Genomic DNA, 24,337 nt, shown 5'->3' with positions numbered 1-24,337 from the left:
TTTAATATTTTTGTGAGTAGCTGACAGCCAGGAAACTGCTGGGAAGGTCACAACAGTCCAGGTGTATCAGAATGGCTCGGACCATCCGGACTAGAGGAGGAACCGCACCCTCAGTCTGATTCTGAAGCTCCCACACGAGAAAAACATACTTAGACACATCAGCACTACTGAGGTGTTGATCCTGTTTGTCTTGGTTTTGTCCTGTTGCATTTTCTTCATGTTTTCCAGTCTGACAACAGGGTGTTCTCCACACCCAGAACCGTCTCTGGTACCCAGATGGTACAAGCAGCTACAGAGGAATCTGTCACTCGAGATTCAACATCTGTTCAAAAACCTGAGGTCAAGAAAGGTCTTCTAATTAAAGTCTGTCTTTTTTCAACTGTGACATGTGCACCTGATTACGGAGGTATCCTGTACTGTCACGTTAGAAACAGCAACTCAAAGACTCCTGTTGTGGAGCTTTGACCTCCCAACACATTTTTACCATGTTTGGACTGACTGTGTCTCTGGAAGGACTCACACCCACATCTGTCGGTGTTCCAACACCAGCTGTGCATATTTTATATTCAAGCCTCACAGACACCAAACATCCAGGTGCACCTCCTGAACAAGACTCTTATTGATCTATGATCTGGGAAATGATCTTTAAATGTCCTTTGTACTTTTGAATCAGAACATTTCATACAGTTGTTAGGGATTAGTGGTTTGGACCACATGAAGCTTTAACACTTAATAAAATAATTAAAATCTTAAAATCACTCCAGAAGCTGTGTCATCAGGGATCAGTGCACAGGAATACAGTCCGACCTCAGGTGGAGGAAGAAATAATTTACTAGTCGAAAAGTAAAGTCAACTTACTGACAACGTCAAGATGCAGCTACAATAAACACATTTTTGTTGTTATTGTAGTACTTTGAGCATTTAACCTCTTGATTTGAATGTGAAAACTGGCGGCACCGCCCGTCAAAAGTGACCCTGTGCAACAAAGCGAACACACCACAATGTGCCGAAGGTGCAGACGGGAAAGGTAAAAGTTTGTCTCACTGTGTTTTTGCTTTTTGTCTAATTGCGTCTTTTAAAGTTACGAACTAACCGGAAGAAGCAGGTTGGAAGAAGGTGAAATAAAACAACACTGGAATATTAAGACTGTTCTCGGTGTGTCGCTCCTTGGCCTTGTGTTTGGTACAAACCAACTAATTACTGTTATGTTGCGTGTTGTTATTGTTGTAATGTGCTTGTTCTTTAACATTACCGCTATCGGGCTAATTTCTAAATTAGCTGAACTGACCTAAACGCTATAAGTTCATAATTATTTTAAATACAGACTACTTGGGTATTGTAACTACGTGTGCCGAATTCATGGGTGTGTCCTAACGGAGTCGACAATATAAAGAGTACGGCTGCTTGTTGTGTGTGACTGTGGTTGTGAGTAAATTTGTCTTAAATTGTCATGTTTGTAAATTAGGTTTTCGGTGGCTGTTATCGCACAAGGTGCGGTTAGCTAGCTAACTTTGTAGCCGATGCAGGGCCGAACAGTGAACGTCAACTTGTTTTGTTTCTGTCCAACTACATGAGTGACGTTTACTGGAGGCGTAGAAAGTGGCTTTGTTTTATTAGCAAAGCGTTGTTCGTGAAATTTGTGAAGTTCGGAGGCAGCTAGGTGGCTAACAGTTAACGCAGGCGTGGAAAGTTGCCCGGATGTGGCGTGTCTGTGGGCGGGGCCTGTGAGCGTAGAGTAAACAGCTAGCATGGCCGGTCCGCCGCCGTTTCCGCGGATCACACACTTTACCCGGTGAGCGGCATCTTATGAGACCGACTGCTTGTATCGCTGTGGGGGCGGACGTCACTGCCGTGTGTCGGCGGACCGGGTGACTTTGTGGGGCAGCAGCTAACTTGGCTGGTTAGCTCGGAGGGCTAGGTCTGCTAGCACCGGAACAGAAGCTGCTTAAGGCGGAGCCGTCGGCGGGTTAGGGTTTCTGTCAGGGTCCTGAGGGGGTCCTGATGGTTTCTGTCAGGGTCCTGAGGGTTTCTGTCAGGGTACTATGTAGGTCCTGTGTGTTTGTGAGAGGTTCTTCAGGGTTCGTGTCGGGTTCCTGTCAGGGTCCTGAGAGTTTCTATGAGGGTCAGGGTCCTATGAAGGTCCTGTGAGTTTCTGTTCGTCTTCACCCCGACGGTCCGACTCATGCTCCCACTTTCCTTTGCTGTTGCTCTTGTCAGCAGATAAAGTGTCAGGTAGGTTAGGGGTTAGGGGTGGCCAGGTCACCTGACAGCAGTCCGTCCTCATATATACACAGGACCTCAGCACCAGGCCCAGGGGCCCAGGACCTCCTTGGCTCCTGTTCAGAGCCTCTCTGTGTTTAAAAGCGACATCTCAGCTTTGACTGTGCTTTGCTTTGTTGTCTCACACTAACCTGATTATGTTGTACCTGTTCATACCTGGTTCTCTGTTGTTTTATTGTCACAGTATTTTTAATGTCTTCTCTCCTTTTCCATCAGTTTCCTTGTCCTTGGGTGTGACAGGGCGTCTGCTGACTGTTTAGACAACAAACCAAAATAATCCTCCATCCCTGTTGGACAACAAAGACTTTTTCTGTTTTCAGACAGAGGAGTTTGTGTTTCTCTTGATACTTTCAGTCTCTAAACTACGTTTTTGTATTTGCTTGATTTCAAACAAGGGATTTGACCTACACTGGAAACTGGACCTCATGTTTTGTCTGAGAGATAGGTGCGTTTGTTTTGTATAACCTGAGCGGGTGGTGAGCTTGCTGACAGGAACTGGTCTGTCCTTAAAGGCCATTTCATCAGGGTCATGTTGGAGCTTCAGCAGCTGTTTTTAAACTTTTTGAACTTGTGACCTCAGCAAACTGGTCTCTGATGAAGGCCTCGGTTTCTTGATTTTTTTTTTTTTTTTTTTCTGCCCTTGTTGCTTGTGGAGAAAAGGAGTTACCGCTTGTTGTTTCTTCAGCGTCAATCAGCTGGTGATGGCCGAATTCAGCACCAAGTCGGCAGCAGCATCAGACCCGCTGATCGAACCGACTCTCGGCACAGAAACCGTTGCCAAAGAACCGGCCATAACCGTGACAACGGGGGGGCCAGGCCAGACACTGGGGCCCGATGTCAGAGCCGAGGTCCCAAGCAGCAACGGGGAGGCTTGTCTTCCTGCCGCAGTTCTGAAGGAAGCAGAGGAGGAGGAGCCAATGCCACCCGAGGCATCGTCGTCGTCATCTGAAGACGGAACAGTAACCGCCATCACCACAGAAGAAGAATCTGTGTCAGCTCAGCTCAAACTCATCAAGACTGAAGGGGGACAGGATGGAGACCCAGGTAGGAGTACAAACCAGGTCTAGAAAACCATCAGGGGGACCCAGTCGGTTTATTAGGAACCCCTGTGTCAGACCCAGTCGGTTTATTAGGAACTCCTGTGTCAGACCCAGTCGGTTTATTAGGAACCCCTGTGTCAGACCCAGTCGGTTTATTAGGATCCCCTGTTTGCATTTAGACTGTATCAGGGCCATTCAATTCACTGAATGATCGTTTTGGAGGCTGCAGTTGCTGTTATTTTGTCCACCCCACTGAGACGAGGTTAAACGTGTAATGAAGTGACCGTATGTGTAGTTTACTAACTCCAAACCACGTTAGAGTTTAGCTCCTTTGCAGTTTTGCTGATTTAATGTTCAGGAAGTGGAGAAACTGCAGCTTGGTGTTCAGCCAGTCAGGAGACGCCTTCAATCACTGTTGTGGGATGTGATTGGCTGCAGTGAGACCACAAACAGAAACTGACGGTCAACGTGTACCGATGTGGTCACTGGCAGCATTTTCTTCCTTCAAGAACGAGTGTGACTGTCCTTTAGTTTGTCCAGGACGTCAGAGAACCCTGGTCTCTGAGTTGTCCCGGTATCTCTGCTGCAGGTATGGACCTGGACCTGGAGGAAAGCTCATCTGTAGCGACTGCCAGTGGGTCCGAGGATCAGCGGGAGTCCACAGACTCGGCATCTTTCTCCATCCCCAGTCTGGAGCTGTCTGACGGGATCACGGCCGCAGGAAGCTCTCTGGACGTGGAGGACGGCCTGTCCTCCTCCTACTCTGCTCTGGGTGTGGAGGCCGGATCCCCGTCCACCGAGGTCCCCGGTCTGAAGGACAGCAAGAGGCTGGAAACTGCAGGTGAGATGCTGTGCCAGGTTTTAGTCCCTCTGTTGTCCTCAGCTGTGTGAATGTTGAAATCATTTCTCCTCAGACTGTACCTGAACTGCACAAATGACAAACCTTCAGTTTATCTGGTCTCATGTGAGCTGTCTGGTACAGACCTGTGTCCACAGCCAAACACCTGAGCAGCAGAAAAACAGAACAGTCTCCTCACAGTTAAAGGGAAAAACGGCTGAAGGCATCTGGGTTTTTTCATGAAAGTCCCCAAAAGTTCCTGTGACCAAATGTTTGAAACAGAGAAAGTTAGAGGACGTGAAGCTTCTTTTTACCTTTTCTGTAAACACAGTGTGTTTCAGCTGTGCTCTCTGTTTCCAAGCAGCTGGCAGTTTTACATAATTGGCTCTTCCTCTTGTCAGACACTGATTTAACCTGCAGTCATTCCCAATCAGAACTTTATTATTTTGTCTGTTTAAAAGCATTATGTCACTGAATCATGACAGTTATACTGAGATCTGGACATAACATGAAACATTTTTTTGTGTGTGTGTATATTTTAAATCAAATCACCAAAAAAAGAAAAAAAAACAGGTGTCTGTTTGTCCAGGAGGAAGTGATGATGTGACTGAAGAGTCATGAAGAGAAAAGTGCTGACAGTGTGTCAGAGCTGTAACACACACTCAGTAATGACATCGTATTACCAGCAGCATTACTCACTGGGTGCAGGGTGGAGCTGAACTCAGATACTGGATTTTATTTGTCTTCCTCCCACTAATATCTCACAATAACTAGAGTTTCTACAATATTAATGTTTGACATGTCCTCAGCCTAATGTGTGTGAATCCAGAAACTGGTTCAGCTTATGGCTCTGAGCTGTAGACCTCCATTGTTGTCCAGAAACTATTAAAAACCCAGCAGGGAGTCACACCGCTGACCTGGCTCACATGGTTCTTCCTCACCAACAATGGGAGGCCCCTCTGTTTCCAAAAACCAGCTCCAGACGCTGCTGTGAGCAGAGAGAAGTGGAACCAGAGCAGAGACCAGTCGACTCTTCCTTCAGACTGTAAAAAGTGATTTGGAGCCGCGAACTGTGAAGCTGAGCTCCCAGTGTTTGTGTGTGACTGTAGCTGTCGTCATGTCCACAGGGGGCGCTGTTCCCCTTGCTGCCTCCACCTCCTCTGCTGCTGCTGCTGCTCCGGAGCCTGGTCCGTCCATGCCAGCGTATTACCTGGTGAAGTGGATCACCTGGAAGGAGAAGAAGACTCCCATCATCACCCAGAGCGAGAATGGACCCTGCCCCCTGCTGGCCATCATGAACACACTGTTTCTGCGCTGGAAGGTGCGACACACACACACACACACACACACACACACACACACACACACACACACACACACACACATACACACACTGGAGATAAACAGTTAGGATGTTGGTTTTACTGGATTTGAAATAAGAAAAACAAACTGATGTGAGAACAGTGTTGAATAATGTCGACTTTAGCGGATCAGACAGAACTTTTGTTTTTTTTTTGTTTTAAAATCTGACGATGGCACAGAAAAACAGCAGGTATAAAAACTGTTGGTTTAAATGAGTATTTGGTGGTGCAGACACTTCTGATTGTCATTGATTACTGTATTATTGATACTGTGAGTCTGTCTCTGTACCCCCCTCCCCCCTTACAGGCTAAACTTCCTGCCCAGACTGAAGTTGTCACCACAGAGGACCTGATGGCTCACCTGGGTAAGATTACTTTTTTAGCCAATCAGCTGCTGTGGGCTCCAGGATGTGGCGCTGAGGTGAAAGTTAGGGTCACGTTTTTCAGATATTCAGCTAAACCTTTTCTGATAATGAAAGTTTGGACTGAAGATTAATTTTCCTCTACAAATGCAAACAACAAAAACATCACTGTCATTTTAGTCCCACACTAGAAACAACGTTCAAAACAAAGGAGCGATGATCCTGATTGTGTGTGTGTGTCTGTTGTGTAGGTGAGTGTGTGTTGTCAGTCACACCCAGAGAGAAAACTGATGGGATGGAGCTGAACTTCCAGCAGGTACAAACACACAGGGGCCTTTCAAAATAAGGTGCAGGCACAGTGAATTCACCTGCAGTCCAGGTTGATGTGAACTCATTCTGTCTCATGTGTGTTTGCAGAACATGAGCGATGCCATGGCCGTGCTCCCTAAGCTGTCCACTGGCCTGGACGTGAACGTCCGTTTCACCGGAGTCACAGACTTTGAATACACACCAGAATGTATCGTGTTCGACTTGCTGGACATCCCGCTGTACCACGGCTGGCTGGTCGACCCACAGGTAAACCCACGTTTTGTGTATGTAGCTGCGTTATTGGGGCGGTTCCTCTGAGACCAACAGTGACGAGTCGAAGCAGATGTGGAAATATGTGTGTTTGAGTGAAACCAGAATTATTCTGTCATCTTCATCTCATGTGCAGAGGAAGAGTCAGGCTGAGACACACAGGACGTGTTAGTCTATAAAGATGATAATGTGTTAATGATGTTTAAATGACTTTCATTTTCAGTGAAGTCACTATAAACACAAATACGGACCTACTTTAACTGAAAACGTTTAACTCTGTCAGTAAAAACATGTCTGGTAGAAACCAGTGTTCACAGCAGGACTAGCAATAAAAGCACCAGTCAGGTTCTTTGTTTACTTTGTTTTCACCTTGGTGTGTTCAGAGTCCAGAGATGGTGGCTGCTGTGGGGAAACTGAGTTACAACCAGCTGGTGGAGAAAATCATTGACTACAAACACTCTGCTGACAGCAGCCGAGTCAGTGAAGGTAACGTGTAACGCTGACCCCAGCTCTGATTCAGAGGTTTTGAACCTGTGAGGTGCCTCACCAGGTTGGGGGTGTGCAGTGAGACGAGTGAGGCAGGTGAGGATGTTCAGCTGCAGCAGCTCACGCAGAGGATTAAGGTCCTAAGGTCCTGATTCAGAAATGAGTGTGAATTGTGAACATAAACACACGTTGATGTGATTCCACTTTCTGAGGACCTCGTTATCTCTGTCCTTTCACAATAAACCTCCATAAATCCACTCAGAGGAAACAGAGGCTGCAGAACTTCATTCAGAATCCTGCTGTTTTTAAGTTTCCTTCAGTATCACAGTGATCTTGTCTGTACATCCATGGGCTGACTGCAAACTGCTGCTTTGAACATTTTCATTTATTCTGTGTCTTAACCCTCGGACAGACTGTACAAACTGTCCTCACTCCTGACAAACATGCCAACACCCACACACAGTCTGTAGATAGCTGCAGGACAATGACTGTTCAGACATTTGCTGAATCATCCTGAATGTCTCATCTATGTCAGTTTTCATGTCAACAACAAAAACAAGGCTCAAGAAAAGTAAATATGATTTTAAAAAACAAGCTCTGTGACAAAATGTTTAAGATTTTTCAACCAACTAAACGATAATGTGAAGTACAGATCAGTGGAGTAATTAAGACCTAATAGAAAATCTATTAGTTTGACTACATGATTAAATTCATCAGAAGATGCTCTTCAACGTGTCCGTGTGTGTACGTATCTGGAAATGCTCCTGCGTCAGTTGTGTTTACCTGTGCAGGTCTGGTGGCGGAACAGTTCCTGGAGTCGACAGCGACCCAGTTGTCGTATCATGGTCTGTGTGAACTGAACACGACGGCCAAGGAGGGAGAGATATCTGTGTTCTTCAGAAACAACCACTTCAGTACCATGATCAAACACAAGGTGGAGACATAACACATCAACCTGAACCTAAACCAGCTCTGTGAAGACTGGACACCATGTCCTCACAAGTTGTCTCCTCCCCCTCACTGTCGATGTACCTGTTGGTAATAAAGTTTTCCCTCGTCCCACAGGGTCACCTGTACCTGCTGGTGACAGATCAGGGCTTCCTGCAGGAGGAGGGTTTGGTCTGGGAGTCTCTTCATAACGTGGAGGGCGATGGAAACTTCTGTGACTCTGACTTCAGACTCTGTCATCCTCCTCAGAGAGCTCCACCCACCTCCACCCTGCCCACCTCCACCCAGGAGCAGCAGAGGCAGATTGACCAGGTAAGACAGTGGGACAGACCAGGTGAGACACGCAGCAGAGACCATCGACTGACCATGTCCCTGATTGGTCCTGTTGTCTCTCAGGACTACCTGGTGGCGGTGTCCCTGCAGCAGCAGCAGGGCGGCACCCCGGGGCCCCTCAGCGACTTGGAGTTGGCCCGACAGCTGCAACAGGAGGAATATCAGCAACAGCAGCAACTGCAGCAACAGGCGTCACAGCAGACAGGACAACAGGTAACACACCTGTGTCAGCTGGGTGTGTGTGGAGCGAGCGGCGGGTGATGTCGTCCAGTAGTTTGACGAATTAATTGGTCGTGTATTTTTGATGCTCTGTAGCAGAAACGTACGTTAGTTTTAATCAAACGTTTCTGATGATGATTTCTAAGTAGCTTTTCCATGTGATGATGGAAATGTTCCCTTCATGCTTCCACACAGCTGGAGCTCACGGTGTGACTGTTTACGTGTCTTCTGCTTAGAGCTCATGTTTAAATGTTGAACGTTAGTGACAGGCTGAACAGGTGAGCTGCAGGGCACACTCTGCCACTGGTTTCTGTTAGATCCTAAGGCTGGGGAGTGGACTGTCCCCCCCCTCACTGTGAAATATGTTTGGGGCCTGTTGTTCACTCCAGAGTCTTGGGATCTAACCATTCTGACATATAGGACTAAAATGTGTAGCAGTGGTTTGGACCAGAAGAGGGTTTGGCCTCATGATGTGTTTCGTTGATGTTCCCAGGTCAGAGGTCAGGGGTCACAACAAGGCAGAAGAAGAGAGAAGGACTCGGACTGCGTCCTGCTATAGACTCTTGATCATCATCAATATCATCTGTAACGGCACCAAACTCCCCAAGCTGGCTGGGTCTGCAGCGGGGGGGAACTCTGTCAGCTCGACGCCAAACCCCAGTGCTTTGTCCAGCAGGTGACAGGATCTGGAAAGGTTGTGAACTAGTCTGGTGGCAAACGCAGGTACCACTGTCTGATCCACGTGGCTCGTATTTATGAAGAAGATTGTTTACTGATGCCTTGCAGATCAGTCGCAAACCATCAATGATGTTGTTGTGTGTAGAGGTGTAAAATTAATTAAACAAATCGTTAATCGGATGATCAGTGTGAAGATAATTAGTGGCTGTGCCAGTTAAACAGTAAAACAAAGTGTGTGCAAACACACTGCGGCCGCACCAAAACATAATGGAGCGTGAAGGAGACAGAAATGATCGGCAGCGTCTTTGTCGCTAAAGAGAGAAACCCCTGCAGAGGAGAAGGATTCCTGCACAAACACCGACAGCTTCTGTCTTTTAACAACGTAATGACACTTTAGTCAGTTCCTGCTTAGTCCCCGGTTAAATCCAAGCAATTTTACTTACGAATCCAGACTATACAACATGGATTGATTTCCAGATGCTCTGCAGCTGTTTGGCAGGGGGTCAGAGGTCACAGCCTGACAGCCCAGACATTATCAGATCTATGCTTAAAACTGATCTGTAAAGCTTTAATAAATGATTTATTAACCATTGATGACTCACCAGAAGATGTTACTATTACTCCAGTTGAGTACTACTAAAATATTTTAAGTTGAATAATTACAAATATTTAAAAAATCATTTAGAAAATAATTTTTAATCTTATGTGGAAACTTGAATTGCACAGACCAAGTCTGTAAAAAGTCCCACAGGACCAGAAGTGCTATGTTCCTACATGTCGTGAACCCTAATCCATCTGAATGTGACATGGACATTAGACTGTTACGTGACTCCGATCAATAATCAGCTCCAGTGCAGATAAAGTCCACATGAAACGTCCAGCACAGATTTTAGAGCTTTGATTCATGCAGACAATAAGTTCTGAATGTTTTAATGTTGGTTAGTGCGTAACCTCGAAAGCTGTGAAGCTGCTGCATGTGATTCATTTGAGACTCGGACTTCGTCTGCACCGATCTTGTTTCGTTTTTTGACTTGTACGGAAACCCGAACCTGCCAGAGAAAACAATAAAAACATTTGAAGTAATTTGATGAACTTGATTTAAGTCAGATTTTTTTTTTTTACCTAATTTTTCTGACTTTGTCAGACGTTTGTCTCAAAAAGTGAGTAATTACCTCATGTGTGTGATTACAGTGTAATTTTATCTAACAAGTTGAAATGTTGGGTTAGTGTTGTAGTTTTGACTGATGGCTTCTCATGTCATTCCTGTTTTTGTTTTTCCTGGTGTTAACAGGCGTCTGTAGGTTTTAAATCTGCTGTAGGAACAAACCTGAGGAGATAAACGTTCTGGCTCGGTTCACACTGTCCTTCTGGTCCTGTTTGGATTTTAAAGCTAAACTGAAATTAATCTTTAGGCTAAATCCGTAATATTCCTGCTGCTGATTGATTGTTCCTGACCAACAGAAACCAGGACCAGTTTCTGGTCCCTTCTGGGCTTATTTAAGCCACTTTGATTAAAGAGTAAACGTTTTAATCTGAGTCATGAACATGTTCTTTAATCATGGCGCTGCCAGCACTTTCCCATCATGCCTTTCGGGGCGTCGGGTGTTGCCAGTATTTTCTGTTGTTGTCCGTTATTTATCTTTGGTTTTGCTTTGACAGCTGCTGTGCTCTCTGTTGAAGCTCTGTGTTTAATTTGTCCTGATGTCCAACTGTCAGTAAAACACAATCTTAATCAAACTCTCTGGTGTCGACTCGATTATTTGTGATTTTTGGTCACAAATATTTTCTCTTGGCTTAACGTCCAAACACACAGTGTCTGTCTCATATGTGCTGACGTGAGGATTTATTAAGTCACTGGGGCAGGATCCAGTCGGTCTGAGCCACCGCACCTGTGAGTGCTGAGTGGAGACTTCTACCAAAGGTAAAGATACACAATCTGACATATTTTCTTCATTCTGGCATCAGATTTACGTCTGATTTCCATCTTTTCAGGCTGGAAACTGTTTTCACACCTGATGAAAGGGGGGCACTCACCTGGACCAGATCAGGGACTGTGAAACCAACTTTTTCAGGTAAATCTGTCAGAACACAACATTTTTAAGACAAAATTAGATGGTTTTACGCTCTTTGATGATTATATACAACAAAAATGACAACAGTGAAAATCAAAAGCAGGTTGCAGCAGGTTTCTAGCAAAGGACAGGAGTAGCAGCTAAAACCAGTGAATGTTTGGCATCAATTAAAAATACTTGATCAATTTCCTCTAAATCAGTTAATTGATTCATTTACTAAGCGTCACATTAAAGCGTAACTTTAAAAGTCCTTAAACATTTCAAAACTTTTCCAGCTCCAACCCCAAAAACCCGATGGTCACAGATTTACTCTCTGAGGAGGCTGAACCTTAAAACGTCCGACCTGAAGAGGATGATATCAGCTCTAATTCAGAAATAATTGGAGAGAAAAAATACACAAACTTAACAAACAGTATGTAGCAAAGGAACCTTTTACTTTTTAATTATTGTCAAATTAAAGATGTTTGTCAGACAAAAATCTCCCAACTAATCAAATTGTTCTTGTAGTTAAGAGACACAAATGTAGTAAAAGTTCATAGAACAATGGAGATTTGCAGAGGACCATTACTTTTTTAATAAAATGTAATTTATGACTTTTAGATTTTGTGATTATGACATTAAGCTCTGACATTTATCTAATAATTAAAGTCCTTTAAATTACGTGATTTACATTTCAGTTATGAAAACCATCTAATATTTGAGATCTGTAAGATTCTCTCACAAGAAGAGAAACTAAATTGACATTTGTAGCTGGAGTTTTATTTATTATCACAGAAAAATATTTAATTATTCATAATATTAGTAAAATATATGTGAATTATGAGACTGACTGGCTGCTCAGATGGTTTTTGCATTATATTTTATAAATATGCATTTCGTGATTTATAGATGATAAATTTAATATAAACTGAATCAATATCACCTGATGACGCTGTTAATAAAAGGTATGAAACTAAAAACGAAGGTTAAATGTTTAGTGCCAAATAAAATGAGAATCCTTTACAAATGACAGAAAACTTTTTAATTCAGGATAAATGCACTTAAAGAGTTTTTCACATTGAAATTCTTGACTGTTTAGAGCTGATGGAAAGAAGGCAATGAAAGGTTTTTAGTAGCAGGGACGAGTTTCTTCAGTCTGCAGTGGTGTCCTCTCCAGACTTCACTCAGAAAATCAACAATTGGAGAAGTTTTACTTCATACTGAAGCCAAGTTTCACTTTTAATTTAATTAATTTACGTGAAAACACTTTACGTTTTTTAAATTTAGTTGTCATAAATACATCATTAGATATCAAATGTGACTAGAATAACTTGAAAATATAAATACTTTCTCTGTCCTGACTGATAGAGGAGAGGACATTAGGTCTTGAAACTCGCCCCTAAAGCGGTCGATGTAAAAGCACTTCTCGGGTCCGAGACCCCGACGCCTTCGTCCCCCGTTGCATTGATGAGTTTGTACCTTCTGCGTGTCTTACAGGAAACTTAGCTCAGTTACATACATACATATTCACAAATGCAGAAAACAAAGACCAAGACAGAGTATTTGCTGTTTAAGTTGCTGGTAAACTTGATTACAGCCGCGTACAGAGTAACAGGCTAACGTTAGCACAAGATAACATGGTGTTGCTTTTTACAATAACAAATCTGTGCTTCTTCAATAGTGGTTTAAAAAAAACCTCAAAACAACCAGAGATATCAATTACAGACCGTAACACAAAACATCTGCTTCATTCCAGTGAAACTGAAAATTTTCTCCAGGCTACAAACAGAAAAACAAAATGTTTGTTGACAAACTTAAGAACAAATTTACAAAAACCAAAAGTAAAACGTTAAAACTTAAAAAAGCAAAGAGTCAGAACTGAAATAGTGGATGTGCTAATTGTTGTCACTAACGAGTCGCTGCTCTGCTTCTGTCAGACTTTTGATTGTTATTGTACCATCAAACACCTTAAATACATGTTTGATGGTACAATAACACAAAGCCTGCCCTATTAATAATTTTAAGGAAAAAGAAGTTAGTGAAGTGTTTAATTTACAGCTGAAACATCCAAATGTATTGATTAGTTGAACAGCACAAATAACTGGTAACTGATTTGATCAGTTTCAGTCATTTTCTGAGTAAAAATGTCAAACTGGTTCCAGCTTCAGTTGTTCAAATGCTTTGTTTGTATATTCGTCTTAACTACGACTAGTTTTTGTCCACACTTGAGTGTAATTTTACTTTTAGCTCTTCGGTTTTGTTCTAGTCTTGTAGCAGAACAGAAGTGAGACAGGTAGCAGGCTAGTTAATGTGACTAGTAGCCTTTTATATTCAGTTTTCCTGTGTTGTGTCAAAATACAGCTCGGATATAAACGCAGGATGCAAAAGCAGGGATTAGTAATAGCTCGTGGCCTTGCAGACTAGTCTCTGGTCTTCTAGCTCACATTTGTGTCTGCAGGTGTGTTTAGAGGAACAGTTTCACTGATACGTGTGAATACGCTGTACAAACAATATGCTCGTACACTGGAATAAAGCCATAGCAAAGTGTTAGCACATTATTTCAGCATCGTTAAAGTACAGACGAAAGCCTCGTCAGTACTGAGAACACATCTGTCTGACACACGTTCCTTTTAGTGGACTGGTACAGAAAACGTTCACATATTTAGGAAGCTGATCATTATTGATCTCCTCTTAAAGAAAACTAAACTTTCTGATAAACACAGAAACACATCACTCTCATCCCAGGTTAATCACAGGAATGTGTCTTTAGTCGCTAACAGACAAAGTAACGTCAGTCCAGCAGATGTTCAGTTAGTGGAACAGGGATGGTTCTTGCAGGAACCATCTTAGCGTGATCTTTCTGTGAAACTGTTTTAATTCAACACTGTAGTTTTATCATTAGCGTTGTCTTCGTGTTATGTGGTGAATATCTAGACAGAAAATCAGTGGCACCGAAATTAACTCCAGGAAAATACGATTATTCAGTGACAACCGACATAATGACTTTTCTTTCACCAGACACTGGTCAAATTTCTAGTTTCCCGAGTTGTTTTGTTTGTAAAAAATAATCATAAAACTTTTTAAAGTTCTTAATAGCTGATAATTTAAAAAGGGCAGCAAAATATTATTAAACGAGGAATATTCTATGGACTCTCTTCACGAGAAAAGAAAAAGTTAAGCCTGTGTTTATAAAAAAACCAACAGACTAATGGAAATTTAACAACCGATGAAAAAACACGTGAAGCAAATTTCTTTGTTCCTAAGTGTTTCACTTTCCCAGAGTCAAATCCAGTTGTGATCAGTGTCTGGTGAAAACAATCAAAACTCTTATGTCAGAAGATAAACAGGTGTCAGACACCTTTTCAAAGTAAAAGTGATATTTCAGTCAGTTTTCCCTCTTTCTAAACAACAGATCCAGAGAAAAGTCCACGTTGTGCTTTGTCTGTTAGTGTTTTCTCTTCATTATGTTCTTTAAGAACAGCTAAACTCTACACAACCGAACAGGAGACACCACAGGCAGACGCCCTGCTGCCGTTTCAGTCGAGTCTGTGCTGATGATTCATTTAGTGGTCTACAATTCTGTGGACTTAACATCCTAAAAGTATAAAATATTGGACTAACTACTGAGACTGTCACTATCAGTTGTGTTATTTTTTTTTTTTTGCATTACAAGCTTTTCTCTACAGGAGGCCCACTGCGTCCACCCAACACGTTCTACTTCAATCAGGAGTGGGGATCTTGAAATTATGACTTGATTTAAGAAACGATCATAATTATGAGAGTTATTGTGTCACCAAACGTCATAGTTACAGGATCTTTTTTTGCACCGTTTAATTTTCTTCAATGAGCAGGCAGATATGTTCTCGTTAATATGATGAGTAAGTTCAATGTTTTTTAAAAATGCAGTAAATCTCCACTGGAAAATACAAAAAAGATCCTGTAATTATTTAATCTGTAACATGTAACATCTGTAAATCTTTTTTTTTTTACATTTTCTTATTAAAAACTGTTAAAATTTGGGATATAAATCCAAGATAACTCGGAGTCTTCCATCCACTTCTCTCTGATAAGTTTTGGCAATTTTCTATATAAAATTCTCTCATAATTATGAAATCAAGTCATAATTAGCTGAAAAACTGGGAATGTTGCGTTAATGTACGTCTACCAAGCTGGAGGTTTTTAAATACAAAAGAATATTAGTAAATATTGTAAATTCATTTCAGGAAATCGATTCAGCAGCAGTTTACCTTCAAAACTATTCCCAGAATCGATGAAACCCCACAGTCGGTTTCATGTGTAGTGTTTCATGTTTCTTCTCTTCTTCTTATAGAAGCTGAGTATGTGCTGGTTCAGCGCAAGTCTGGGTTTTGACATTTCCTCAGGCAGCAACCCAATAAACCAGGAGTCCAGTCTCTGAGCCTCCCTGATCCAGGTTGGTGAAGGTCCCTAGATCCAAGACCATCAGTGAAATCTGACAAGTCTGTCTTGGACCCACTCATCTGTCCAGGAGAATCGATTCATCACTGCGGGCCATGGACACGATAAAAGCAGATGAGCTGGACGATGAGCAGTGAATCCTGTTCCCACTGATTCCAGCGAGCGCTTTGAAGACGTTCCTGTAGGATTCAGTCGGAGTCGGCTGGTAAAAATTTAAACAGCGTCTGAAGGCATCCGTGTTGGTTTCCTGTGCCGTCTCTGGTCACATGATGCCGTTGGTGACGTACTGGAAGGAGTCGTAGAGTTTGGTGGTGATGGAGCGCATGGATCCGTCCACCAGCTGCTCCACCAACAGCTGCAGCTGCTCCTCAGTCAGAGACATGTGGAAACGCTCCTTCAGGCCGCGGATGGTGCTGGAGCCGTGGAAACAGGGAAGGTGGGAACCTGGAGGACAGAAAGAAAATCCAGGGATAATCAGCAACTGAATGACATTAACTCAAACCTGGTTTCTGAATGACGCTTGGTTAACGGACCCATGAGGAGGAGGACGCCATGAAGATCGGTGAGTGTTACCTTGTTGCATGATCTCCACTATCTGCAGCACCTTCTCCATGTGTTTCCTGGCAGCGATCAAACCCTGAAGCATCAGCATTTTATAGTAGATGAACATGTCCCCGTCCAGACCCCCCATCACCTGAAAGACCAGACAGATCCTTTCAGAACACAACGGATTTTTACTTTGTTTGAACCACATGTTGAAAACATTCAATTGCAGACATTTTGAATGAACTCATCAGCTGGAGTGAGGTGGACCTGGTCCCAGATGCCTAGACCCAGCACCTGTTTTGTCCTTTGGACACTGGCAGTTCATTCAAACCAAATTATTTCACCAGAAACACCAATACATGGTTGACTCACATCGACAAACTCTGACGTGAGCTTGAAGGCGGACGTCTCAAAGCCGAGGTTACGAGGAGAGCTGGAGAGGATGAAACCAAAGTCGATGTGGATGATGTGACCTTCAGAGTCCAGCAGGATGTTCCCATTATGTCTGCAGAGGACAGAGAGGGACGGTTTGGGTTTAGCTTAGCTCAAAGGCTGGAGGTGGAGGGTATGGGGAGTTAGCTGAGCTTCCTTAAGTAAGAAAATTAGACGTGTCACAGGTGTAAACGGGCTTTCAGTCTAATGTGGGTTAATTCTTCAGTCTGCACAATGAAAAGCATTAAATCCCAAAGACACGTAGTTTTCTGGACGTTTAGCTGGACTGTCCAAACGTGTCTCACCTGTCTTTGACCTGCAGCAGGTAACAGATGAGGCTGTACCCAGCGCAGCTCTGGACAAAGTTCCTCTGCGCGGTGAGGAAGGCCTCGGTGGTGAAGCTGCCGTGCTCCTGCAGGAAGTAGTCGAGCAGAGACAGCTGACTCTGTTTACGCACCTGGAAGACACAAAACAACATCAGTGAACCGTCCCTGTGCAACCTGGGAAACGATCCGACATCTGGACGAAAAGGTCAGTGTGTTTTTTAGTTCAGTGTATTTGTTTCTTAACAAAATATTAAAAAAGGCACTTGTTTACTAGAATCTCACACTTACAGCAAAAGTGAGATGTATTGTTGAAAATTACAGGAACAGGTTTTTCATTTTGGATATCTGAAATTAAAATGATGTTTAGCAGCAACTGGATCTTGGACTTGAGAGTTTTTGAGTTTTTCCTGGTGGGAATTCTGTTGCAGACACCTGAGGTGATTCCAGATCAACATCCTCATTTACTGAAGCTTATTGTACTGTATGTCCCATCATGCCTTGCTTACCTGGTGCAGAGAGACGGCGTTGAGGACCGGCTCGATCATCCCGCTGTCTGAAGACATCACCAGGATTTTGTACGGTTTGATCCACAGAGGAACTCTCTCCTGCTGCCAGATCGACTGGGGACGGAGATCAGAGTCACGACAAGAGAACGAGTCAAAGGAAAAACAGGGTCGTCCCAAACGCCACAGTGACACAGGCCTCAGTGCGGTTCGGACACAAACTGTCAAATGTCTTTAATTAAATGAAAAACTGCTGATGGGATTGAAGACTTGGGTTCCAGGTGAAATGTGGACAAAGGTGTCACAGTATTATTATATCAGACACCTCAGCAGCAGGGTTTCTTTAATCTGGTGTGAGTGCACTTCATCTTATGTGTTTCTCATTAGACAGGTTCCTCCAGAGCCACTGCCCCGCCCACTGCTGATTACCTGGATCAGGTGTGTTCAGCCAATCAGAAGCTGGAAGGGGAGGGATAGTTAGAAAAGTCTCACCAGGCCAACACATCTGTACCTGCAGCTGTCGCAGGACCTGATAGGCCAGCAGCTCCTGTCTCAGGTCGTCCCCACACTTCACGATGACCGACAGTAACCTCCAGTTGGGCAGGTGGCCGTAAGGAGAGCCCTCCCTGATCCGCCTGGACACACAAAGTCAAAGTTACTACAGCAGGAGGAAGCGGCCGCCGACAAACACCCTTCTGTGGCTTCGGCGCTGACCTGACTTTCTCCTCCCAGGGTTCTTTGAGGGCCACGGCCGACGGGTCCTCCGGGTCCCTCCTGAATGTGGTCGGAGTGTGAGCGAGGTTCTCCGACAGACGGCGCCTGAAAGCAAACACAGGACGTGTCAGCTCTCAACAGTCGGACACACGACTCACGTCGCACAGGAAGATTTTTGAAAACCAGAGGCAGCACAGAGGAGGTTTTTAAAATCTGAACACAGGATTGTTTTCAGGGGCTGCACTAGGTTGGGACCTATTCTGATGATAAATAAAAATTCTGTTAAAAAGGAAAAACTGTCAAGTCTCATATCATGTTGCACATACACAGTGGTCAGTTTATTAGGAACCCCTGTGTCAGACTGACCAGTCTGATCCAACAGTCCTGAAGTAAATGCTCATTAATGATTGTGGTGTGTGTGTGTGTGTGTGTGTGTACCTGATGTCTCCGGCGGCGATGAACACCGGCTCTTTGCTCTCCAGACTCGTGATGCTGTCGACTGAAAACTGACTGATGTTATCGCTGCTGCTGGTCTGAGCCTCCGTCTGCAACTCGCACAGACAAGAGTGATCACATGAATGACAGCACTGACCTGAGAACGTAACACACCGTTTTAAAAATGCACACACACCTCGACAAAATAAAACGACTCACTGGAAAAGAATTTCATCAACTGGATCCAGTTCCCACCAAATGAACAGCATAAGATTTTATTACCTTTTTTAAGATGAGTTATATTTAGGCTGTTAGACACTAAACTGATATTTAGAAACGTAAATTTGCCTCAGTTAAGACTGTTATTAACATGGAGCTGCCTCTGTTCTGATCAATCAATCAATCAATCAGTATTGCAGCTGCATTCATTAGATTTTACTGAAGACCATGTGACCCGTAGATTGTCCTCACCTCCACCTGCAGCTGTCCGATATCATCAGTGGCCCACGCCTCGTCGTCGTTGTCGTAGTTCGGGACGGTGGAGAAGCTTCCTGCTCTGTGTTCTGATGTCATCCCGTTAGCGTTAGCGACGCCACAGTCCAGGTTCTCTGCAGAGCGAGCTGAACGGATCCTGGTCTCCGGGATCCGAACTGGAACGGGAGATGTCTCGAAGCTCTCACAGTCCAGAACCTCCACGTAGATGATGTACGGAGCCTGAGGAGGAAGAAGAGTCGGTTGGTGTACCTGCCGAGATGTGTTCTGAGAATATATTTACTAATAAATTCAGTGACAGTAAAGACTTTATCCTGTGGATTTTTACTGTTTTGATGCTGCTAGGCTAACACTTCCCCCCGTCTTCAGCCTCTGTGCTAAGCTAGGCTGACACTTCCCCCCGTCTTCAGCCTCTGTGCTAAGCTAGGCTGACACTTCCCCCCGTCTTCAGCCTCTGTGCTAAGCTAGGCTACCACTTCCCCCCCGCTTCAGCCTCTGTGCTAAGCTAGGCTAACACTTCCCCCCGTCTTCAGTCTCTGTGCTAAGCTAGGCTGACACTTCCCCCATCTTCAGCCTCTGTGCTAAGCTAGGCTACCACTTCCCCCCCGCTTCAGCCTCTGTGCTAAGCTAGGCTGACACTTCCCCCCGTCTTCAGTCTCTGTGCTAAGCTAGGCTGACAATTCCCCCCGTCTTCAGCCTCTGTGCTAAGCTAGGCTGACACTTCCCCCACCTTCAGCCTCTGTGCTAAGCTAGGCTGACACTTCCCCCACCTTCAGCCTCTGTGCTAAGCTAGGCTGACACTTCCCCCCGTCTTCAGTCTCTGTGCTAAGCTAGGCTGACAATTCCCCCTGTCTTCAGCCTCTGTGCTAAGCTAGGCTGACACTTCCCCCACCTTCAGCCTCTGTGCTAAGCTAGGCTGACACTTCCCCCACCTTCAGCCTCTGTGCTAAGCTAGGCTGACACTTCCCCCACCTTCAGCCTCTGTGCTAAGCTAGGCTGACACTTCCCCCACCTTCAGCCTCTGTGCTAAGCTAGGCTGACACTTCCCCACCTTCAGCCTCTGTGCTAAGCTAGGCTGACAATTCCCCCACCTTCAGCCTCTGTGCTAAGCTAGGCTGACACTTCCCCCACCTTCAGCCTCTGTGCTAAGCTAGGCTGACAATTCCCCCTGTCTTCAGCCTCTGTGCTAAGCTAGGCTGACAATTCCCCCACCTTCAGCCTCTGTGCTAAGCTAGGCTGACACTTCCCCCACCTTCAGCCTCTGTGCTAAGCTAGGCTGACAATTCCCCCACCTTCAGCCTCTGTGCTAAGCTAGGCTGACACTTCCCCCACCTTCAGCCTCTGTGCTAAGCTAGGCTGACACTTCCCCCACCTTCAGCCTCTGTGCTAAGCTAGGCTGACACTTCCCCCACCTTCAGCCTCTGTGCTAAGCTAGGCTGACACTTCCCCCCCATCTTCAGCCTCTGTGCTAAGCTAGGCTGACACTTCCCCCACCTTCAGCCTCTGTGCTAAGCTAGGCTGACACTTCCCCCACCTTCAGCCTCTGTGCTAAGCTAGGCTGACACTTCCCCCACCTTCAGCCTCTGTGCTAAGCTAGGCTGACAGTTCCCCCACCTTCAGCCTCTGTGCTAAGCTAGGCTGACACTTCCCCCCATCTTCAGCCTCTGCTAAGCTAGGCTGACACTTCCCCCATCTTCAGCCTCTGTGCTAAGCTAGGCTGGCACTTCCTGGATCTACCTATGAGCTGGACAACCTGAAGAACCAGGACTTCACTAAAAGTGTCACTGCTCCTTTAAGGCACAAGGATTTCAGTGTGTTTAGCGAGTCAGGACTGACCTTGTCTTTGGAGTTGAGGACCACGGCCTGGGTGTGAGGGATCCTGCAGACGTGGTGCTGGTGTTCGGCCGTGGGCAGCCACACTCGGGCCGGCAGCTTGTGGTTGAGCAGTGACAGCTCTGAGATCAGCCGCTGGGTCTTCTGCTCTTTGGTGGGCAGTGTGGCCAAACGCTTCCCGATGCAGAACAGAGACTTCACAAACTCGCGCTGAGGACGGAGCCTCTCGGGCTGGAAACACATTCACAAACACACCTGACATTTCATCCATTTCCTCAACACTGATACTAGTAGAAAATACTGGACTAAGTACAGTTATCTGACCAGTCCTGCAGCTTAAAGTCCAGCTCTCGAGTGCGGCCACTAGATGGCACCGTTTACACGTGTGATTGAGTTGAAAACAATATTGAAGCACCAACAAAGAAGTAGACCTACCAGAGAGCCAAACCACAGAACTTAATGGCAGATTATAAAGTTTGACCTGAAGCTGCTTACGTGGTTTTCCTTTTGACTGGAGGAAAATTAATTTGGCCTCTACTTTAGAAATAAATTCATCATGTCAGTGAAAATCTTTTAGCTGCTCAAATGTCTGATTTTTATTTTGTTTTTACAGGAAACGCATTCAGAGCCAGTTCTGATCTGCTGCATCTATTCCCCAACACAATAAAGACTTTTAGGCTCAAAACCACAAAATGATTCTGGAGAGATTATTTTTCATTCTCTGGTCTTTTGATAAATACTTGAATATACTTATATATGGCCTAGAAAGCTTGGTAACTGCAGACCAGATGTGACACTAACCAACATCATCCAAAACCTTGAGGACTCGTGATCTTTGTTTCTGAGCTGGTCTTCACTGTGTTCAGGTTCAGAGGAAAGAAATATCGGACTGTTTTTAAATCCCTGACACTTCAGACCTGGTCAGACTCAACACATTTTCTGCAGCAACTCATGAAAAACGTGTTTCTCTCCTGAATTCTTGTCATCACATGACTGAGCTGCTGTTTCAGCGTCATGTGGTTTAATCCTGTTTCTCTTCCCCCACCAGAAGCAGGTCTGAGGTCAGCTCTGCCGGCCGACACATGGAAACGTTTCAGGAGAGACGGTTACAGATGTTTACACGACCCAGATTCTACAGGACGAATTCCCTAAAACGAAACCAGAGTCTACAGCCAGCTCGGAGTCCGACGGGTTCACAAGCTAAAGGACAAATGACTTTTATAAACACGAGTCTTTCCTGAAAGCTGCAGTTTTAAATTTAGAATCAACCCATCAGAGACTAACAGGCAGGAACTGAAAACCCCAGGAGCCGACTGACTAGAGCTTTACACAGGAAGAAGGAGATGAAGCAGCATCTCCTCCTCCTCTCTCGGGTTGTCCACACTCACTCCAAACTTTGTTTCAGCTGCAGATGTTATTGCCTGATTAAAGATGAGACAGAAAACAAATGCCCTAAGACCGGACTGCTGCCGAGATAAAACCAGCTCCTGAAACACATTTAATGGCTTTTAACCCCCTTTTCCAAAACATTTACAAGGCAACACAATTTCCACAATTGGTGTTTTCTCCAGCCCTTTGAATTCAAAATCCATCCACATATAATTTATCAACTATTTCAAATCAATCACAAACTGATCTGTACCTGCTACTTCTGGTTTTAGTTCAGACTTTGTCTTTTAGATATTCCAGGAATCAGCTGTCTGCTCTATTTGGCTGTAAACAAACACATCCTCCCTCCTCCCCATCTCCTCTCTCCATGGCAACCACCCTCCGCCTCCTCCTGTCACCATAGAAACCCTCCTCCTCCATGACGAGGAGGACTCAGATATTGTCTCTGTTTTCTGTCCACAGCAGGTTTTTGTTTCACCATCTTTAAACTTCTCTTCACTGTTCAGACCCTGAACCACCAGTCTCAAAACTACCAGCACCAGGCCCTACCAGACCAAAACCACTATCCTACTTCAATGTGGTTCTGGACTTGTACGCTGTGGTTCACTTCTGAGAGCTTCTGTCCCCACGGTTCTTTGATACCTGGAGGACTCGGTTCAGACTGTAGACTGTGATCTGGGAGGTTTTAAATTTATTGGTGTCAAACCAGAAACGTCTTTGTGGCCTTCAAAGATTTTGGGTGAAACCTGCAGAAAACTGATCTTATCCATTTATCATGTTTCTCTAAAGTTCTGCTGGGTCAAAAGGAAAACTGCAGCTTTTCTTTTTCAGCTTACACACATTTTCTTTACCAGGGGTCAGAAGTTCATCAGATTTCTGCTGCAGATTTACTGTGGTGCTTTAGTTTTTCCACTGGGTGGTCCTCTCCTTTAAAATATAAAAGTAAGTGGAAACTATGACCAAACATCAGCAGAGTCCAAACAGGAAGAGAGCAGGTTTGATCTGGTCTCGCTCCTCCACCCTCTGTCCCTCTCTCACTTTTTTATTGTCTGTTTTTCGGATGATGAAACGAAAAAAGGGTCTGGATCCTGGCCAGCGGAGACTCAGACCTAAAGTAAACTCTGGCTGTCTGATGAGATCGCTCCTTGTTTCTTTTCATAAAAACAATCCTCCCCAGACTCACAAACTCAGAACCAGCCAGTCCTCATGTCACAGCTGCTGAATCACAACAAACCAGAACAACTAGCGACAGCAGCAGTCCAATGTGACGGGCAGAGCTGAGGATTTGATTCTGTTAGATCATCAGCCACCACCCGTCACCTGCTGCTTTCACCTCACTCACTTTCTGAATCTGTCGAACTCTCTGTACGTGGACACCAGACGTAGCCGAGCAGACAACCACCTGCCATTAGTGCCTCTGCTGCTAATACACCACACGACCGTGGCAGTGACGCTCACAGGTTCTGCAGATGTTTGGTGACATTCAGCAGGAAACGCATAATTCGTGTTCCACGTGTGATGGGCTTGTAAGTCTGGCGGTGATGCAGGAGTGAAGAAGAAAAGAAATAACAGGCACAGAATATGTTTTTCTCCTGAATGTCGCCAGACAGGCTTCGTATAAACCAAAGCACAGGACCAGCAGTTATTCTCATTCACCACAATCCAACCAACAGCTGCTGCTGCTTCGGTCCGGACAAAGTGCTGGATCGACCGACAGACCTTAGCGTCCGGGGTCACGCTGGCCAATAATTTCCTTCTAAACGAAGCACATGAACTGGTTCCATGTGACACAGGACCTGAGCAGCATGTCATTTCATGTCCCTCACATGAAACTAAATCTGTGACAGAGACCCGATGTATGAAGACCAGGAGAAACAAAGCATGATGGGATAAGATCAGTGAACAAAAGGGAGCTGATTAATGATCACGAATGAATGTTTCACTGGCAGCAACTGATTTTAATGAGTGTGAAAAATGGTTATTTCTTGTCTGCTTCATTTGAGTGAAACAAACCAACTGCTGGTTATTAGTTTGTGTATAAATAAAAATGGACCA

General features: G+C 44.7%; 2 protein-coding genes and 1 long non-coding RNA gene across 9 annotated transcripts in view; 2 read left to right on the top strand and 1 right to left on the bottom strand.

Annotated features, from left to right (window-relative positions):
* The first annotated feature begins 975 nt into the window (after nucleotides 1–975).
* mindy1 (MINDY lysine 48 deubiquitinase 1) lies at nucleotides 976–10,861 on the top strand. 5 transcript variants are annotated; one of them, XM_026300004.1, is made up of 12 exons: nucleotides 976–1,027; nucleotides 2,497–3,324; nucleotides 3,910–4,161; nucleotides 5,268–5,479; nucleotides 5,827–5,884; nucleotides 6,133–6,197; nucleotides 6,299–6,457; nucleotides 6,844–6,946; nucleotides 7,738–7,880; nucleotides 8,012–8,206; nucleotides 8,291–8,440; nucleotides 8,940–10,861. In XM_026300004.1, the coding sequence occupies exons 2-12, from the start codon at nucleotides 2,982–2,984 to the stop codon at nucleotides 9,003–9,005; spliced, it is 1,746 nt and encodes a 581-aa protein (XP_026155789.1). In that variant the 5' UTR covers nucleotides 976–1,027; nucleotides 2,497–2,981; the 3' UTR covers nucleotides 9,006–10,861. The 5 variants fall into 5 exon arrangements, with proteins under 5 accessions (XP_026155789.1, XP_026155792.1, XP_026155790.1 ...); XM_026300007.1 differs by lacking the exon at nucleotides 976–1,027 and adding an exon at nucleotides 1,028–1,116; XM_026300005.1 differs by lacking the exon at nucleotides 976–1,027 and adding an exon at nucleotides 1,067–1,182.
* Nucleotides 10,862–12,202: 1,341 nt separating this feature from the next.
* LOC113126136 (phosphatidylinositol 4-kinase beta) overlaps nucleotides 12,203–24,337 on the bottom strand; it is a 22,499-nt gene continuing 10,364 nt past the window's right edge. For all 3 annotated transcript variants that reach the window (XM_026299990.1, XM_026299988.2, XM_033325421.1), the window contains exons 5-14: nucleotides 20,897–21,124; nucleotides 19,040–19,282; nucleotides 18,572–18,678; nucleotides 18,134–18,238; nucleotides 17,931–18,054; nucleotides 17,423–17,536; nucleotides 16,896–17,047; nucleotides 16,531–16,663; nucleotides 16,186–16,306; nucleotides 12,203–16,056 (exon numbers count right to left, since the gene is read on the bottom strand). In XM_026299990.1, coding sequence (XP_026155775.1) covers nucleotides 15,875–16,056; nucleotides 16,186–16,306; nucleotides 16,531–16,663; nucleotides 16,896–17,047; nucleotides 17,423–17,536; nucleotides 17,931–18,054; nucleotides 18,134–18,238; nucleotides 18,572–18,678; nucleotides 19,040–19,282; nucleotides 20,897–21,124 — 1,509 coding nt within the window. In that variant the 3' untranslated portion in view covers nucleotides 12,203–15,874. The remainder of the gene's footprint in view (nucleotides 16,057–16,185; nucleotides 16,307–16,530; nucleotides 16,664–16,895; nucleotides 17,048–17,422; nucleotides 17,537–17,930; nucleotides 18,055–18,133; nucleotides 18,239–18,571; nucleotides 18,679–19,039; nucleotides 19,283–20,896; nucleotides 21,125–24,337) is intronic.
* Nucleotides 16,036–17,484, top strand: LOC113126166 (uncharacterized). Its single transcript, XR_003295279.1, has 3 exons — nucleotides 16,036–16,174; nucleotides 16,913–17,121; nucleotides 17,345–17,484. It is a non-coding gene; the product is annotated as an uncharacterized LOC113126166 (long non-coding RNA).

This window comes from Mastacembelus armatus, chromosome 11 (genome assembly GCF_900324485.2).
Source record: "Mastacembelus armatus chromosome 11, fMasArm1.2, whole genome shotgun sequence".
Taxonomy (NCBI): domain Eukaryota; kingdom Metazoa; phylum Chordata; class Actinopteri; order Synbranchiformes; family Mastacembelidae; genus Mastacembelus; species Mastacembelus armatus.
This window is presented reverse-complemented; position numbering and strand designations above follow the sequence as displayed.

What these genes read in the sequence shown, in the direction of transcription:
- mindy1 (XM_026300004.1), top strand. Translation starts at nt 2,982, where the DNA reads ATGGCCGAATTCAGCACCAAGTCGGCAGCAGCATCAGACCCGCTGATC. An exon ending in TGGAGCTGAACTTCCAGCAG is followed by an intron (nt 6,198 to 6,298) that starts GTACAAACACAC and finishes GTGTGTTTGCAG; the next exon opens with AACATGAGCGATGCCATGGC. An exon ending in GTACCATGATCAAACACAAG is followed by an intron (nt 7,881 to 8,011) that starts GTGGAGACATAA and finishes CTCGTCCCACAG; the next exon opens with GGTCACCTGTACCTGCTGGT.